We start from the raw sequence: 17,478 nt of genomic DNA on the forward strand, positions 1-17,478 counted from the left end.
ACATGTTTATGGCATGGGGCTGGTTTTTACTTCCTAAGTCATAAGATCAAAGCAAATATGCTATTCTAATTGCTTCCGTCCATGTTTACTGGTTGTCCAGCTAGTGCTACAGGCTGTGGACATGTTTTTAATAGCAGATTCCATCTTCCCCTTTACTTTGTTAACTCTATAATGACATGTTTTGGCTTTACTCCGATTGGATGATTATGTCAGTTCAGGCTTCAGGCTAGGAGCGTGTGCTGTAAGCACAGCTTGTAAGGCAGGCAGAGTTTGTTTGATGTTTAAATATGTCTGTTATTTCTGTAGTCTATGAGCACAGTACATATTTGTATACGCCAAAAGCTCTCTCCCAATTCCCAAATGGAAGAACAGATTAGCATGTTGCGTTTGTCTCTGGTTAAAATTATGTTGCTTAAATACACCTTGATTTGCAATGAAATGGCATAATTGGGGATGGGACAAAATTACACATCACGATTATTGGGGCAAAAACAATTGTGATTAACGATATTATGGGGATCAAAATATGCTTAAAACTCAAAATGCCACTTTTGTTAACCACTCGAACACCCTATTCTGAGGAGAATATTCACAACGTGTTGCAATCTGCTATTTTTGGCTAATGGATTTGTGTAGAGTGAAATAAGAGCATACCAAATGTGCTCTTTACAGGTCTGTTTTATCAAACTACAGCGGGTTTAAGTGGCACTGAATTTGCAGCTCAACAAAATTCATAATTTTTCTTTTTCACGATACTTGATAATAACAATTATCATCCGATCCCTAATAGTTATCCGCCACACAGTATCTAGGAACATAGATTGTAGCCTGTGTGTCCATTTTCAAACAGGATGCTACAACACATTTTCTTTCCAGTCCTGGTCTTTTTGTGTGATGCAGGAATTCCACAGGAAGCTACATTCTGCCCTGCTGCTGCCATTTCCATCTGACACTAACATTCTCACACACCCTCTCCCTTAACACTTTTGACCCAAAATGTGATTTCCGCCATTTTATGTTATTCTACTAAATTACTTCTAATGAGATGGTAAACATGTGATACAGTCTTACCGAAGATCAGCCATAGATATGATGAGGCCTCTTCTAACTAAATGGTAACACATATACCTTGATGGCCAAAACGCAAAACCTCCTATCTGAAGAATTCACTTTGTTGGGAAAATGAAAAAGAAATGTTTGTTTAACATTAAAACCTAGCTACTATTTGTTTCTAGTCACCTGACATTTTTGGCAAAATGAGGGTCAGACCGATCTTGCAGACAGACTGGCCATGTGCAGCATAGCAAATCATGAAATTTGCAGATAGGAGGTTTTGCGTTTTGGCCATCGTAAAAATAAAAATAACATTTATTTTTGTAATTTATATTGAGCACTATATTATAGAAAGCAGGATGTTTTTGAAGTGAATCATGCTTCATTTCTTCTCGAATGTCCCTGTTAGGCCAGTGTTGGTTGTGTGTTGATGTAATGCTAACGATGACAGACCTCTCTCATGCCCTCCCCAAGGCTAATGAGGGCCGGAAAGTACTCTTTCCTTTTCTGTATTGTTTCCCCTGTTTGGGAGGAAATGTCCATCTGACATCTTCTACGATGCCGTAATCCTCTTTACTACCATGTCTTCCTGTTGTTAGTCAGTGATAAAGAGGTCACACATTAGACTTGTGTCATCACGATTTTGTCCCTTTTTTTTCAAGTCCTAAGAGGCCTTAAAGGCCTTTAGCTAACTTTTTGTTTCACTAGTCACATACAGGTATGCAAACTTTCTGAGAATATCTTTTAATCACTTGTAACAGGACCGTTTGCAAGAACCAGTTATAAAGTATACATTTTTGAATTAAATTTCACAGTGGCAGCATCTGTCGATATGTGCCATCTGGACCACATTGGAGCCTTGCTAATTCACCTCCCAGCTAACACCCCCCCCAGCACTCTGAGCACCATAGCACAGCCTGTCGCTTGCCCTCCACATTGACCATATTACATGGTGGCCGTTTTCCTTTTTCATAACTCCTATTGTATGCTGTAAGAACAAAATGGCCGCTGTGTGAATATGGTCAATAGCACACACACAAGCCTCACACACACAAGCGCTTCTGCCTGCTGTCACACTCACTGGGACATTCTCTCTCTGTCAATAACCAGCCAAGGAGCATGGCCGACGCAACCGCCAGAGCCGCACCTTTTTGGTGGAAAATGTCGTAGGGGAACTATGGTCGGAGCTGGAAGAAGGTAGAGTTTTTCTATTCTTTTACTCCCATTTCACTCTGCTTTTTCCCCCTCCCTCTTCTTTATGGGATAATTGCTCTTGCTGTTTCCTATGCTGCCAATCAAATGTTATGTTATTGAGCGGGGCAACAACCACTTTGATGATGAACTAGCTTATTGACTTTCATATTGGTCACTGATTGAGTGACATCGGTCGGTCATTAGTCACTGCAGTGACTAACTGACTTGTCTTCAAGTTAACTAACCTAACCCAGTATATACTTAGTGGACAGGAGTCCCAGTCCATACTAGGCCCCTCCTTGTCTCGCTCGACACTAAATATCTTCGCCGAAAAAGGCCTAGATCTACAAGATCACAACGTGCTGCGTTACATTGTGCTGTGAGCTTGTAAATTGGCTATTTTTGCAAAAATAGGGACCCTAGGATTCATATGCTTTAATTATTGAATAATTAATAAGGACCTGTCTTTAGAATACTACTGTTCCTAGCTGTGAGGTTCCACAGTGTGTGTTGCGAGTGTAATCGCAAGAAACGTAGATGCTATGATGCTATCTGGGTAATACCAAAGTTGCAATACCAAAAAGTCCTATTAGTTTTAAACAACATTAAACTCACCAATATTGGAGCTGTACAGAAAGCTTAGGTAATCCTCTTTGTATCTGTCAAGTCTTTCTTTCTTAAAAATCTGACGTTGACATGTTATTGTGACCGCCAGGTCACAGTTAGTATGAAAGGGTCGAACCGTGAGTCCGTGAGTGTGTCACATGCGTCTCTGTATGTGGATGAAATTGCTGTCAGCTGGGGCGCTCCAGCAGCCAGCTAACGTCAAACAGCTGCATGTGCCAATTTAGACGAACGTCAACCCTTGACTTCCGGTCGGTGGACAAAAGAAAAAGCGCGATCTGGCGGTCGCTTCTCGCCATCACGCTGTGTTACTTGTGACCTACTTTCTGTCAATAAATTCCGTGCAGGTCATTATTAAGTGAGTTTGGAAGCGCTCGTCGGTCCTGCATGCCACCTGTGTCAAAATTGCACATAATGCAGCAGGCAGCAGGATGTTGTGTTATTAAATGAAAACAAGTGCTTCAAAACTTGAACACGTAGAATAAAAATAATCACCTGCACGGTATTTATTGACATGGATTTTTATGAAACAAAAGCTTGACTGTTACAAAGAGCATAACCCAAGCTTTCCGTACAGCTGCAATATTGGTGAGTTTAACTTTGCTTAATACAATCAGGTAGGACTTTTTGTTTTCAATGAATGGACTGTGTGTTGGTATTGCAACATGATGCGAGATACTTAGCAACTAAGTTGAAAAGGTCCTCATTTGCGTGAAGTCTCTAAGGCTATTAATTGGCATCCACCTGACTGACCTAGACCATGAGCATGCTTCATGGTAAAACTTTTAAAAACCTAAGTGGTAGAAGATCTAGGTCAACAATACTTTTTTGTCTGGTTGGAGAGATGTTTTCCAGGGCACTGTGTCACAACAACTCACAGTCCCTCGAGCCTGTTCCTAAAATAGGAGCAGTGTTCTGGTCGAAAAACTCCAGATGTTGGAAGACAGAACCAAAAATCATGTTGAGAATGATGAAATGACTTCATTTATGTAACTAGACTGGCGACAGACACACTCACCGATAAAGGTTTCATGAATTAATAGAAAGATGTCAGATACCATACATTTTGGATGGCATATCCATGAGCCCCTGCACTTGTAGTATATCGTCACTGTCGGGCAGAAACCTTGTATCTCCAAGTTTCAAATTTGTACATTTTTTCGCGAAGTCAAGCCCTGCTTCATCAGACAAGGCCGTCGCACAAAAGTAGTGAAAACAGAAGAGGCGTTGTGTGCTTGTAGATCGGCTGTTTTCACTAGTTTAGTTAATTTTTTTTTTTAAAAACGAACGGTTTGGATGGACACACAAGGTTTCCACCCGACAACGACAATATGTAATTTATTTGTGTGTGTGTGTGTAGGTGACCGTTATGTGGTGGTTGACTGTGGTGGAGGAACCGTTGACCTCACTGTCCATCAGATCCGACTTCCAGAGGGACACCTGAAGGAGCTATACAAAGCCTCGGGTAAGAGTTCTGTTGAACATGTCCTTTTCTCTCGCTCTCTCTCTTTATTTTCTTCTTCAAATCACCATTTCATCGTCTTTCTTTCCAGTTGATCCGATTGTGCCCTTCTGTGGATGTTTTGTATCCCTCCAAAATAGACATTACAAGGACTGCAAAATAACACCTGCTAAAATGCGTTATAGGAATTACCGTCACACAAAAGGGTTGATTCTCATCCTTCTGCTTGAGTTCACAGTTCACACCATGTCAATTGAGCCATACAGTGTAACTGATTGAGACTTTCATTCCCATTCTCATTCTCTGCATAGGTGGTCCCTATGGCTCCATCGGCATTGATTATGAATTCGAGAAGCTCCTGTGTAGGATCTTTGGTCAGGATTTCATTGATCAGTTCAAGATCAAGAGGCCGGCCGCCTGGGTCGACCTGATGATTGCCTTTGAGTCTCGGAAGAGGGCAGCGGCCCCTGACAGAACCAACCCCCTCAACATCAACTTGCCTTTTTCCTTCATCGACTACTACAAGAAGTTCAGGGGCCACAGTGTTGAACATGCCCTGCGCAAGAGCAAGTGAGTCAGTGTGTGTGTGTGTGTGTGTGTGTGTGTGTGTGTGTGTGTGTGTGTGTGTGTGTGTGTGTGTGTGTGTGTGTGTGTGTGTGTGTATTGTATTTTTTGGCATCTTGTTTTATTGTTACATGTCAGGGATATGTACTGTATTTGTTTTTGTTGGCTGGTTTAAATGGCTGAAACCCTAGCCTGCAGTGGTGCACAGAATACTCTGATTACTGACTGTAAATGTCTGTGTCATTGTGCTGAGAAACCCTGGGAGGGATCAATGCGTTCGCATGGATTGCACAGACTATGCACACAAAACACACACCAAGGATCAGAGCAGAGCGATCTTATAGGCTGTTTTCAGTATTTGGTGTGCTGTTGGGAGCAGTGCCTAGAAAACAGATAGGCCTCTAGAGAATGGCTTGAAAGTCTGCTGCGTGTAAGCAATACCAAAAATGTATTGTACATCATATATCTTCCAGGGAGAGCAATACTGGCAGTGCAGTGGATCAAAGATCCTCATGGGCTTTGAGATCTGATGTACTGTATTGTAGGCTTGTACTGTAAAGATGAAATTTACGCATTATGCATTTTGCTTTATTATTATATTTTTATTGTTGCGTCTGTAATTGTCAGAGCATATAAAACCATCATAGCCAGTTTGTAATTCACCCTTTCAAAGTATTTAAAGGGGAAGACCACCCATTTTCAATATTGATATTAATATGTCATTAATATCTTAGAGGAGTTGTGTGAAAAAAAGAGAAAAAAAGGTTCCCCCTCTTCTGTGTTGCCTAGAACTGGAGGATTGATTTTGGGGTTTGTATTGTAAAGTACAATGTGTGATGTCATCAAGTCCTGTCTTAACTCTGGCAAAAGTAACAATCTGGATTTTACTGTTTATAATAATGTAGCAATGAGCCACCATCACTATCATACATTAATCTTAATTTAGCTTTCTAATCCAAGATTTCATCTTCCTCTCCTCCCCTCCCCTTCCCTCCTCTCTCCTCCTCTCCCCTCCCTCTCTAGTGTGGACTTTGTCAAATGGTCCTCCCAAGGGATGTTGAGAATGAATCCAGATGCGATGAATTCCCTCTTCAAACCCACCATTGACCACATCATCCAGCACCTCAGTAAGCCACAGTCCTATCCAGTGACATCATCAGTGTGAACAACGCTGTCAGGCAAAAGAAACCTTGTATCTCCATTTATCAAATTTTTTTTATTTATTTTTTAAAATATTATATTTTTTTCTTTTTGCTCTACTACGTGGTCATACTACAGTCACACACAATTAGCAAAAATTGCTATACATTTTTGAGTGTATCAATATTTAACCAATGAAAAATGTTAACAAGAACTTGTGACTAAATAACTACATTGGATCCATACCAACACAGGTTATTCTTTCCATGTCACAGTTTTGGACATACAAGGTTTCCACCTGACAGCGACAATATCAAACAAACCACTCGTGTTCCAAAACACTGTATTCGAAACAAAGTTTGATCTTGATGTGATTAGTATGTCCGCTCTCCTCCCTTCCTTTACATAAATGTATATTAGGCAGCTTGCAGTTAATGCTAGCATATAGCAGCAGTTCATGTTGGTTTAGATGTCAAGGACAGCTATATGCATCTACACACGCGCGCACACACACGCACGCACGCGCGCGCGCTGTTGACTCTACAGTGCAGGGAAGTAGAGTCTCAGCAGCAACTCTCTGCTGTGCTGAGGCACAGAGAGTTGCTTCAATTCTGGCAGGACGATCAAAGTCACGCTGTGCTGTGTAAGCTGACAGCTAGCCTATCACTTTCACCATTACTCTCACTGCACTGATTAGGGGCTTGTCCAAGAGGCCTCCACACTCCCGTTAATTTTCTATGCTGACGTGTAGAACGTTACTGCTGCTGTCCACAAAATGTCCTCTTCCACCTGCTTTGGTTGTGCTCTGTATGCAACCCGAAAGAAAAGAAAACATGTACATACTGTGTGTGTGTGTGTGTGTGTGTGTGTGTGTGTGTGTGTGTGTGTGTGTGTGTGTGTGTGTGTGTGTGTGTGTGTGTGTGTGTGTGTGTGTGTGTGTGTGTGTGTGTGTACAGTATGGACAGTATAGTATATCAAGACATGTATTGGTTTAATTTAACATGAACACTTCCTTTTGCCTCAAATCAGGCATATTGAGTGCACTATAACTTCTTTAATTCCTTAGAAAGTGACACAACACCATAATTAATTCTGTTTTGAATCTAAGAAAGATAGGTTGCCCTGCCATAGCATAGGTGCCTTGAATATATGAGTCCACTGATAGCACTTGGTATATACATGTATGGTATACACATGTATAGTTTATCCAACTGAGCTGTCACAGACATCAATTTCAATGCCACTGACTATACCAGTACTGCTCCCATGCTGGGGATCAATTAGATGACGTACCAGGGTTTCACATTTATTCATTAGCGATGGTCCCAAATGTAAGATAATGCATTCATCACTTAGTGTAAATTGATTAAGGTTCACCGGGTAATTTGAGCCGAACATTACCAAGAATAAAGTGAGGCTTGTAGTTTGCCTGCAATTATTTTACTCTGAAACAGACGTCCTCTCTCCCTGTAGAAAATAGCCTTCTGTCCTCGAGTGCACTCAATTAGTTTCCCCTGTTTTTCTTGTTTCGAAATTAACCGATTGTTAATTCAAACACAATTCCCAATTTTGCTTCCAGCTGAGCTGTTTGACAAGCCAGAGGTGAGCGACATCAAGTTTCTGTTCCTGGTGGGAGGTTTTGCGGAGTCACCACTGCTGCAGCAAGCTGTCCAGAACATGCTCCAGGGGCGCAGTCGTATTATCATTCCCCACGACGTTGGCCTCACCATCCTCAAGGGTGCTGTGCTCTTTGGCCTGGACCCTGGTGTAATCAAAGTTCGCCGCTCACCCCTCACCTATGGTGTGGGGGTCCTCAACCGCTACGTGGAGGGAAAACACCCACCAGAGAAATTACTGGTCAAGGATGGCACGCGCTGGTGCACTGATGTCTTCGACACCTTCATTCAGGCCGACCAGTCGGTGTCACTGGGCGAGCTGGTGAAGCGAAGCTACACACCGGCCAAGCCGTCCCAGCAGGTCATCGTGATCCACGTCTACGCCACGGAGAAGGAGAGTGTGGGCTTCATCAGTGAGTCCGGTGTCAAGAAGTGCGGCACGCTACGTTTGGACGTGAGCGGCACAGAGAGCGCGGCGCCACGCCGCGAGATCCAGACGCTCATGCAGTTTGGTGACACAGAGATCCGTGCAATGGCGGTGGACGTAGCCACCCAACGCACCGTCAAAGCTAGCATAGACTTCCTCACTCATTAGCTAGGGGATGAGGGGAGTTGATGTTAGTGAATTCATAGGAAGCAATGGAAACGGAACCATCACATCTTACACAGTGCACACTCAGTGAGCGAGGAATATTTGCTGGTATATGGATGAAGGTAATTGAAGGCTTGTTCACTTCTCATTTTGCATGGGTGCTAGACAGGCAGAATTCTCTGTGAAGTGTCTATTTCTCACTAGTAACAAAACAGGCGATTTGGACGACTTCTGCTCCCCAGCTCGTAGCTCTGTTAACCATCTCCACTGATGAGATGCTTCATAGTGTTGACATAGACAGAACAGACAGATATTCTCATCATTAATAATTCATAATAAGAGCCACTCCGGTTCTTCTATGGTTATGTGGTTTATCTGATTTCAGTGTACCTGTAAAACTGACTCATGGCACGCCTTTTTTTCTCTCTTCTTTTTTTTCCCATCAATAGTAATGCAGAAACATCTTAGAAACATTAGGCTTCTATGAATTACTCTAAAATGCTCTTAAGTCAGGTTTTAGAGTGCTGCTGCACAGCTAAATCCTGTGCGTTCATTTAACTGAGCTCCATGAGACAGAAACATGAAAGAACCGCAATGGTTTGTCAGTTACGACAGCTTTTCAAATCTGTATCCATCTCACTCTCGCAGAAAGGCATGTGATGCCAGCGAGAGTTTTCCCCCTAACATATGGTGCATAGGCTTTCAGAATTCCACTTGAAAACACTTGAAAATTTCATTTTTTTATTTTTTATGTTGCAAGTATAGCAGTAGCAGATGATCGTATTTTTGTTGATATTTGCTGTCATAGCTAGCTGCTGGATGTGGAATACTGAACCTTTTTCCTGCAAGAGGTAAAACAAAGTTCTGAGTAGTAAATGGCTTTGAGAGACTGTGTGGTCTTAACAGCAGTGCATAATTCCCACATACTACAGGTAAAGAAAAGTTCCACAGTGAAATATGAATCCTAGAATGTGAAATTGTTTCATTATGTGGCATAGTGGAATGTGCTGCTAGCTGAATCTGCAATCCAATCTTAAAATAGCCATGCAATGTGCTTAAATGTTGCCTTTATTCATTTGTGTTTCTGAAACAAGCCAACTAGAAAAGGTCACTGAGTTTTCCTGCTTTGAACATGTTTTAATCCAGGTGATGTCCTGCACAAATGCAAACATGCAGGCCATTTGGGACAGGTGAAATTATGAACATATGTTTATTTCTGTAAATACAGTATTTAAATATTGTACAGATTTTTAGCATTATTTTAGCAGCTTTACAGCAAAGTGTATGTGTGTGTGCTTTCACGTGGATGTCTTTCTCCATTCTGTCCTCACCAGCCACAGCATGACAGGCCCAAGCAGGTCTGGTTGTTGCACTCCTTTCACAACATGTGATAGAATGGCCTGTGTGATGCTTTTCTTTGCAATTAATTAGAAAGGAAACTTGAATACCTCCGTCCTTAAAAACATTTGACAAAGATGTTTTTCACCTGTCAATTAGTTTTGAATTGAGAGCAATCTTGTGTTTGTTTTAGATTTTGTTTTTTAAGTTCAGTCAGTCCAGTCATTCAAAGACTTACAGTACATTGTTATGGTTTATCTACTGGCCCTCCTATTAGTTTTCCCAAAAGGTTCTAAAAAGGAAACGCAAATAATACAACATTTTGGCTGTTGGCTCTCCTACTTTTTAAGTTTTAAATGGTTGTAGTTGTAAGGCATCAATATAGTTCCTTACAAATGCTGGTATTCTTAGGCATTGCATTGCCTAAAAAACATGAACCTATTGAACTTCTGTATATGACGACATGGATATTGTCAGCAATAATCACGCAATGACATCTAGTACAGAATTTGCAGAATAATAAAAGGAAAGGCCTACAATTATTTTTAAGTTTTAATGAAAGGAGTGCCTAATACTGTATGTACAACCTGCAATTTCAGCATTGATTCACTGTAGTCAGCAGGTTTGGCACCTCATTTCAGGGTCAGTGGCTTCTGAAGTCATTTCCGAGGGTCACTCTGACAGTGACTTTAAGCCTTCTGTCGCTTCATGTGGCCATTTTTACTTGCATGACACATATCTGAACATTTAGGTCCTCTTCCAATACCCCCTGATAGATTTGCTCATTAAGATGAGTTGACAGGTTTTTAATTGTTTTCTTTTTGTAATGTCTTCTAATCTAACATTCTCTTTTTAAACTGTGAATCGGGGCTGTTCTTGCTTTCAGTGTCAATGTGCAAAGCTGCACAAGCTTTGAACCCTTATGTATTTTTCGGCAATCTCTTGCAATGCACGTTTGCATGAGCAACATAGGAATGGGAGAAAAAGATGATTGCTATCTACTCAAACAGATTCTATTTCATCCCTGCTGACCTTCAGGTGGTCAGGATTCATGGAACCGGTGTTACATTTGTAACTTTTGTCCTCATTAATGATTCATGGAGGAAAGCGTGGCTATATTTTGCCTACAGAGACCACATATATCAATGTGAAAAGTTAATTAAATTCATTCTGACATATTTCTTTTCTGAGCCCGTCCTCAGAAGCAGTCCCCTTTACATAGGGGTTGTTCAAGGCGTGGGTGTTAGACTACACTCCACTACATATCTGATTTACCTAAATAATCTTTCATAATTAGTCTCAAGTCTAACACAGTGCCCACGTGTGTGTGTGTGTGTGTGTGTGTGTGTGTGTGGGGGGGGGGAGAGAAAGGGTGTGTGTGTGTGTGTGTGTGTGTGGGGGGGGGGGGGGGGGTTACACATATTGAGTGGAAGGAACTGACACCATATTTTATATTATGATTATTATTATTAAATTCTGAGTGTTCATTTAACTCTCAGAGTGTACACATGTAACCAAATGGACCCACAAGCGTCCCATGCTTGATTCCATTTGCACATTCTCAGTTAAAAATGTATAAATGAACACTGAGGATTTTACTGTGTATCATAATGTTTTGTTAGATTATCACAATTGTATTTTGTGCAACCTTCTATGTTATGTGATGCTGATGCACATGATACGCTTTATGTAGCTGCTTTATACTATAAAGCTGTGCTGAAATTATATGACGTGTTAAGCCAATGTTAGCATTATATTCTCTTTGTGTAAGGCAGCATAAGGTGCCATGTGGCATCTGGTGAATATGTAAAGACAACAATATTCTGTTGATTGATCTGAAGTCTGTATCTGAGTGGAACTAATGGGTAGCAGTCTAGCTAGCTCGCATACCGAAAAAAGAAATTAGCTTAACACTTTTATCTAGAATATAAAGTACTTCAGGACATGGAAGTTTCACTTAACCTGAGCTTGTGGTATTCTGCCAAAATTGCCACTCATACTTTTCCACACTTTTGTTTAAATACGTGGGTTGATTTTCTTTCCATCTTGAGTTTCTTAAATGTCTTGTTCTCTTGCTCATTTTCATTGAATAATTGGTTGTACTTTGATCCATACCAAGTAGCCTACTGACATTCAGACTGTCATCATCCAATAAAAAGTGTATTTCAAAGAACATTCACTTCAGTCTAGTGTTTTTGTATTCTGTGTTTTCTGTGCCATGGTTAAAAGGACTTAAGGAAACACCTAACTCTGGCTCAGTTGCATAATAAAGAATAAATGCAGTGAAGGAACAGGTCCACTTCTAAAATAAAAAGTATTATTATTTAAACTGCTCATCTGATTAGTTAGGGGTTCAGTGTCTTGCTCAAGGACACATGGACAGTTTGGACACTACCACAGCCGAGCCAGCAGGGAATCTTCCATTTCCACTTCCAATTTACAAACTAGAAAAAAGCATTTGGCCCCTTCCTACATGAAAGACCCCTGCCCTGTACTCCCAGACACTACCAGGCCTCTTCCCAGCTGTCCCCATCACCTTAGTGATAATGTGTTATACAAGGCAGTGGCACCAATACTAGTTTTAATTGTGAAAAGCAGTGTTATTTAATAAACAAGCGATATGTGCATGGCTGCATGCACATGTAGCCTATCAAATATCTGTTTGAATATCAGTTTTAGGTAGGTATAGAGCAGTAAACTAAATTGTGAGTTATTCAATAATATCCATTCACCATAGGGTTCAATTCAAAGCAGCTTTATTGGCATGAGAAAACATACGTTTACATTGCCAAAGCAAGTGTCCAAATAAAATAAAACAGTTGAAAATGGGGAACATATTTACCTACAGTTGGAGCGGGGGTACAGCATTGTATAAGCAGAGCTATGTCGCATTGTGACATTTTATATAGACCTATATGTACTACAGGATATAAAGCTTTTGGAACAAATAGCATTATTTTTTTCTCAAAATACATTTAAAGGTAACAGCTCTGTTTCATACTGTATGTGCAATAGTCAATCCATGGTTTGTAGTCCTGGGTTTGCCATAGGAGGCCTTAACAATAAGGCAGGTAAAGGGCACAGGTGCAACAAGTCACAGTTGATTGATATGGGCACACGGGGAGATCATACGGTTTTTACCGTTATATTTTATTTGTATTTAAATTATGCTGCGATTAACTGTAGGTAGCCTACTCTTAATAAATAGAAACATCACCCACGGGAGTAAAGTCTGGAGTCAGTCTGGACATTTGAATTATTGACGTCAAAAACGGTTTCCCTGACTGGCTGTGCCTAGTGATCAATGGCAGCTTGACACTTGCGGTAGCAAAGTCCTGTTTATGGCTGCTGTTCTGGATCAATCTGTAGGCTAATTGATTAGGCAAGAGGAGCGGACCGTCGGAGACAATATTCAAGGTATTGTTATTGTATTGTTGTTGCTTTAGCCTACTGTGCAGTGTGCATGATATCATGGGGGGAATTTGGGGAAATCAGGGTTAGGGAGGAGTAGCCTGCGAAGCCCTGCTTTAGATACAAAGTCACTCTGACGTCATTAGTTCTGCCAAATTCGAACAGATTAAAAGCATAATATGGCCTACCTACTGCCTGGTCTAGGCGGTCTAGGCACATATACCTGCACATTGTTAGGTTCTATGTTCCCCACTTTCTTACCACCTATTCTAACCTACCCCTAACCCTAACCTCACTAAAACTAATGCTGTGAGGTGGGGAACATAGAGAGGGGAACATAGAACCTGGGGAATATAGAGAGGACCAACAACCAGTCCATAGCGCTAGGAGTTCCAGAGCTATAAACACCATTATAACAATGTCCCTCATCCTCAGATGACAATACAGGTACATCGTACATGCACTTAGCTTAGACTATTTCTGGAAAATCGATGATGAAAATCTATCTTTCAGGATGGGGAGGGGAAACTCACTTCTCCCATAGAAAGGTGATGACACTTACTCACTGCCGACCCCCCTGTAGACTACATAGTGTTTTATAGAGCTACTTGTTGATTTATTGTACTAGCCTATTTTGGTGTTTTGTATTTTTTATGTTAAGAATTGTTTTTTGTATTATCCTTTGTAGGCCTATTATCCTTTTTAGCCCAAATGTATGACTGTATCTCATCATGCTGTTTGCATTTCTGTCTAATAGTAGGCCTAATAAAGTAGTCAAGTTGTGCCATTCCAGTTGTCTTAAGATAAGATCACAGACAAACAATACAGATTTTCATGAAACTTGGTGGGAATTAGCAGGAGGCTGCCCTGAAGATATGATTAAAGTTTGTGTTGAAAAGGTCAAGGTCACAATGATGATGACTAAATTGAAACAATATCTGCATGACTAAATTAGACATATCTCTGTGAAAACATCCTGACAAGCCTGCACTTTCTATTCTCTGGTTCTTCTGCAGCCCCTGGGATTCCAGCCGCCCCCAGCCATCCTTGTCAATAGTCAGCATCTCCCCCTTGCTAATGGTGTGTCCACTGGCCCCCCCCTAAAGACCATGTTTACCAGCAGGCCATGCAGGAGTCAGTGTGGGCACATATGCCTCACCCCTCAGACACATAGAGGATCAGGTGAAATCATCATAGATGGTTGTTTTCATGCATGTTCTTTGTGAGATTGAGAGATTTTAGACTTATTTTATTACTGAGGCTGTTTATTTTTTGTAATGATGTCAAATCGTTACTTTGTTGTACGATGCTGATGCACACCGAAAATAGCTGATCTACAAGCTCGCAACACGTTTCACTGTATACGCAAATATACAGTGATGAATACCACAAAGGAGAAAGAATGTATCCACATGAACTGTTGCATCCCTTTTCTGGGAAGTCATAATAGGCGAACATTCAAAATGACAAAAATAGCCTGCTCTGTCTGATATATCCACCATGGGGAAACACCGGTCAACGAAGCTATAGGGTTTAAGTGGTTAAGCCACAACTCTTCGTGTCCTGTGTACTTCATGTGTTCTTTTACCTTAACCATGTGAACCATATTGTCCCTATTCTGGGCCTGTAATAATAGTGTTAGATCTACAAGCTCACAAAGCTTGTGAGTTGTGACTGAGCTTGTAGATGGCTATATATTTTCTGTGAAGAGATTTGGTCAAAAGGAGTGGGCCAAGGATAAAACCTTGGGAGACCCAGGTTTCCAAAGTATAAAGTGATACATTTGTTATTCCTGTTAATGTGCCTTCCCTCTACCAGGGCACCAAGGCTCAGTATACTGTATGTCTGCCAAGGCTCTTAAGAAACTATCATGGAGGTTCCACACCAAGTACACAATCAAGAGACACATGGAACCATGCACGTCGTGCATATTTACCATATTTACACAATGATAAAGCATAGATTAAAAACGACTAATCTATAAGCTTGCAAACCTACCTCAAAGTTTAAACACATACCACACACACTGGCACAATGATACTTTGTATTGTAAGATTGCACAGGCACACAAATGCTCACATAAAATACAAATAGACAGGAAGGAAAGTGTATTTGTTTAGCACATTCAATATTCTCTATATAAAACATTATAGGCTTACTGTGGCAATCATTTTTGACTCCATTTCTGCAGTGTAAATGCTTAGAAGAGTCTTTCTTTGTTAAACAACACTGCCTCCAAGTGGATATGGGCGGAATTGTAAATTGAGAGGACAATGACATCATTTGGTGAACTAGTATCTCCTGCCCTCCCCCATACGATTCCATCCCTGACTGACTCATCGATTTTAAAAATATATACAATTTATACATTTATAAATATACGTTATTAATATAATATAACATTTGCAAAAAGCAATCATCCAACACCCTGTGTTGGCTGGCACCTCCTCTCTTTTAATGTAATTTTACTCTAAATTGTTTAGTCCTGGAGTGGCCTTAAAAACTCCAGTGAAGTGCTGCATTTTGAGTAACTAAAACAATGAAACATTGAGGTATCAACTAAAACTAAACATAGATCTTTCAGTCAGTTTCACAAATTCGAAGAGAGAGGGGGCGACGGTGTCTTACACAATTCTTCCATAAAGGTATAATCAAGTGGGTTTATGGGTGATGCAGGGATGTTAATTATCTCTAATTGCTAGCCTACCTCATACATTTCTGGGTGTTTACACAACAGGCTTCATGTGCCAGGGCCTTGCAGAACTGCAGTGCCACCCCATACCTCCTGGTAGTCACTAAAGATGGTCACCCCAGCCCAGAAAGACGAGGTGAGCAACATCCATTCATGGGGACATATCCCTGGCAGTGCCTCTTCTACTTACTTAGCACTTCCACTTTCGGCTACCCCGATGGGGAAATACAAAACAAACAAAATACAATGAACAATACAATACAATGTTGCATATGATTGTGTGGATTTTAGGAGATCAAGTCAACATTTCTAAGCATCGTCTAGTGGTATAATTCAGTCAAAAACAATGTATTTTTTTGTATTCTATTTTTTTTCTTTTAAAACTAAAAAAAAGAAAGGAAAAGCCATTTATTGTGCACATGGCATTATGTGTGTGTTCTTATTCATGGGCTCAGTGCAGTCCTGTTTTCTTATTTCTCAACCAACCACATAGTGCTAAAACCAAATGAAACTATGTGAGAGGTATCAGCCTGTGAGCTTTGTTTTACTTGCTTTGCTTTGAGCATCCCCAGTTATGATTTAACCAGTGGAATATGAAGTTAACGTACTGTATGCAGACACTTGTGATTCAATAACCAGCATACATTTAGGGAGTGAGTGTGTTATTCCTACACAAGTGGCAGTAGAGTACCACTCAACCCTTCATAGGGCAAGGTTGTTTTTAGCTAGACACACAGCCGTGTGTGTGTGTGTGTGTGTGTGTGTGTGTGTGTGTGTGTGTGTGTGTGTGTGTGTGTGTGTGTGTGTGTGTGTGTGTGTGTGTGTGTGTGTGTGTGTGTGTGTGTGTGTGTGTGTGTGTGTGTGTGTGTGTGTGTGTGTGTGTGTGAGTGAGAGAGATTGGATGGGGGGGGTCCCCAAAATGGCTGTGAAGTAGAGCAGTTGCTACGGCAATTTGGAGGTACAACTCTCTTGAAGCGGCCCTTCAATTGCCGACTCCAATGTCCTCCCACACACAGTCTCAACAAGGTAGCGGCGGGGTGCGAAACTGCCAGGATGCGCCAATAGAATCATGCAGAAGAGAAGGGGGAGCTTGACATGTATTGGTTCCATTTTGTGCACACTAGTAAAGGCTCTGCTGGATGATTTGGCCGCTGGCATAGTTTAATTTTATTAGAATTTGTTTACTTAACAGGTAGGGCCTACTCTCTTCCCTGTCAAACAAGTATCACTGAATGGTAATGTTTGTGTAACCTTTACAAGTGTGTGCAGGAGTAGAGATGAACATGCACACACCTACATACATGCACGTACGTGTGTGTGCGCGCACACACACACACACACACACACACACACACACACACACACACACACACACACACACACACACACACACACACACACACACACACACACAGAGACACACACACACACACACACGCAGAGATGTACCGTAAATGAGACAGATTACGCAGCCTACAGTTCTTCAGCCCCATTCATTTCTATTAGTCCGGCTGCCCCTGAGGTGGGGTATGAAATTTGGTATATTGTTTTTTTTATTGGCCTAAAATATTGTCTATATACATTCAGTCATGAATCCACCTGCTGACCGCCTGTCAGCATTGAGCAATTTCTTTTATTTATTTTACAGCCCCACAAAACTATGGTTCAGTGATGAGTCATCACTTTTCAAAATTTTGTGGGGGGCGTTTTTAGCCAAAGGAATATTTTTCATGCAAAACAAATGCTTGTAATGGTTTCAGAATAACTAAAAATACTGACAGGTGGTCAGCAG

At 41.1% G+C, this 17,478-nt stretch overlaps 1 protein-coding gene across 2 annotated transcripts in view; it reads left to right on the forward strand.

Moving 5' to 3' along the window:
• Positions 1-10,849, forward strand: part of hspa12a (heat shock protein 12A) — a 46,331-nt gene extending 35,482 nt beyond the window's left edge. Inside the window, exons 8-12 of one of the 2 annotated variants that reach the window (XM_080739916.1) lie at positions 2,164-2,250; positions 4,232-4,336; positions 4,645-4,903; positions 5,921-6,024; positions 7,617-10,849. In XM_080739916.1, the coding sequence (XP_080596042.1) occupies positions 2,164-2,250; positions 4,232-4,336; positions 4,645-4,903; positions 5,921-6,024; positions 7,617-8,248 (1,187 nt within the window). In that variant the 3' untranslated portion in view covers positions 8,249-10,849. The remainder of the gene's footprint in view (positions 1-2,163; positions 2,251-4,231; positions 4,337-4,644; positions 4,904-5,920; positions 6,025-7,616) is intronic. The other variant, XM_080739915.1, reaches the window with a different exon arrangement.
• The last annotated feature ends 6,629 nt before the right edge of the window (positions 10,850-17,478 follow it).

Source organism: Nannobrachium achirus, assembly GCF_963921795.1.
Source record: "Nannobrachium achirus genome assembly, chromosome: 13".
Taxonomy (NCBI): domain Eukaryota; kingdom Metazoa; phylum Chordata; class Actinopteri; order Myctophiformes; family Myctophidae; genus Nannobrachium; species Nannobrachium achirus.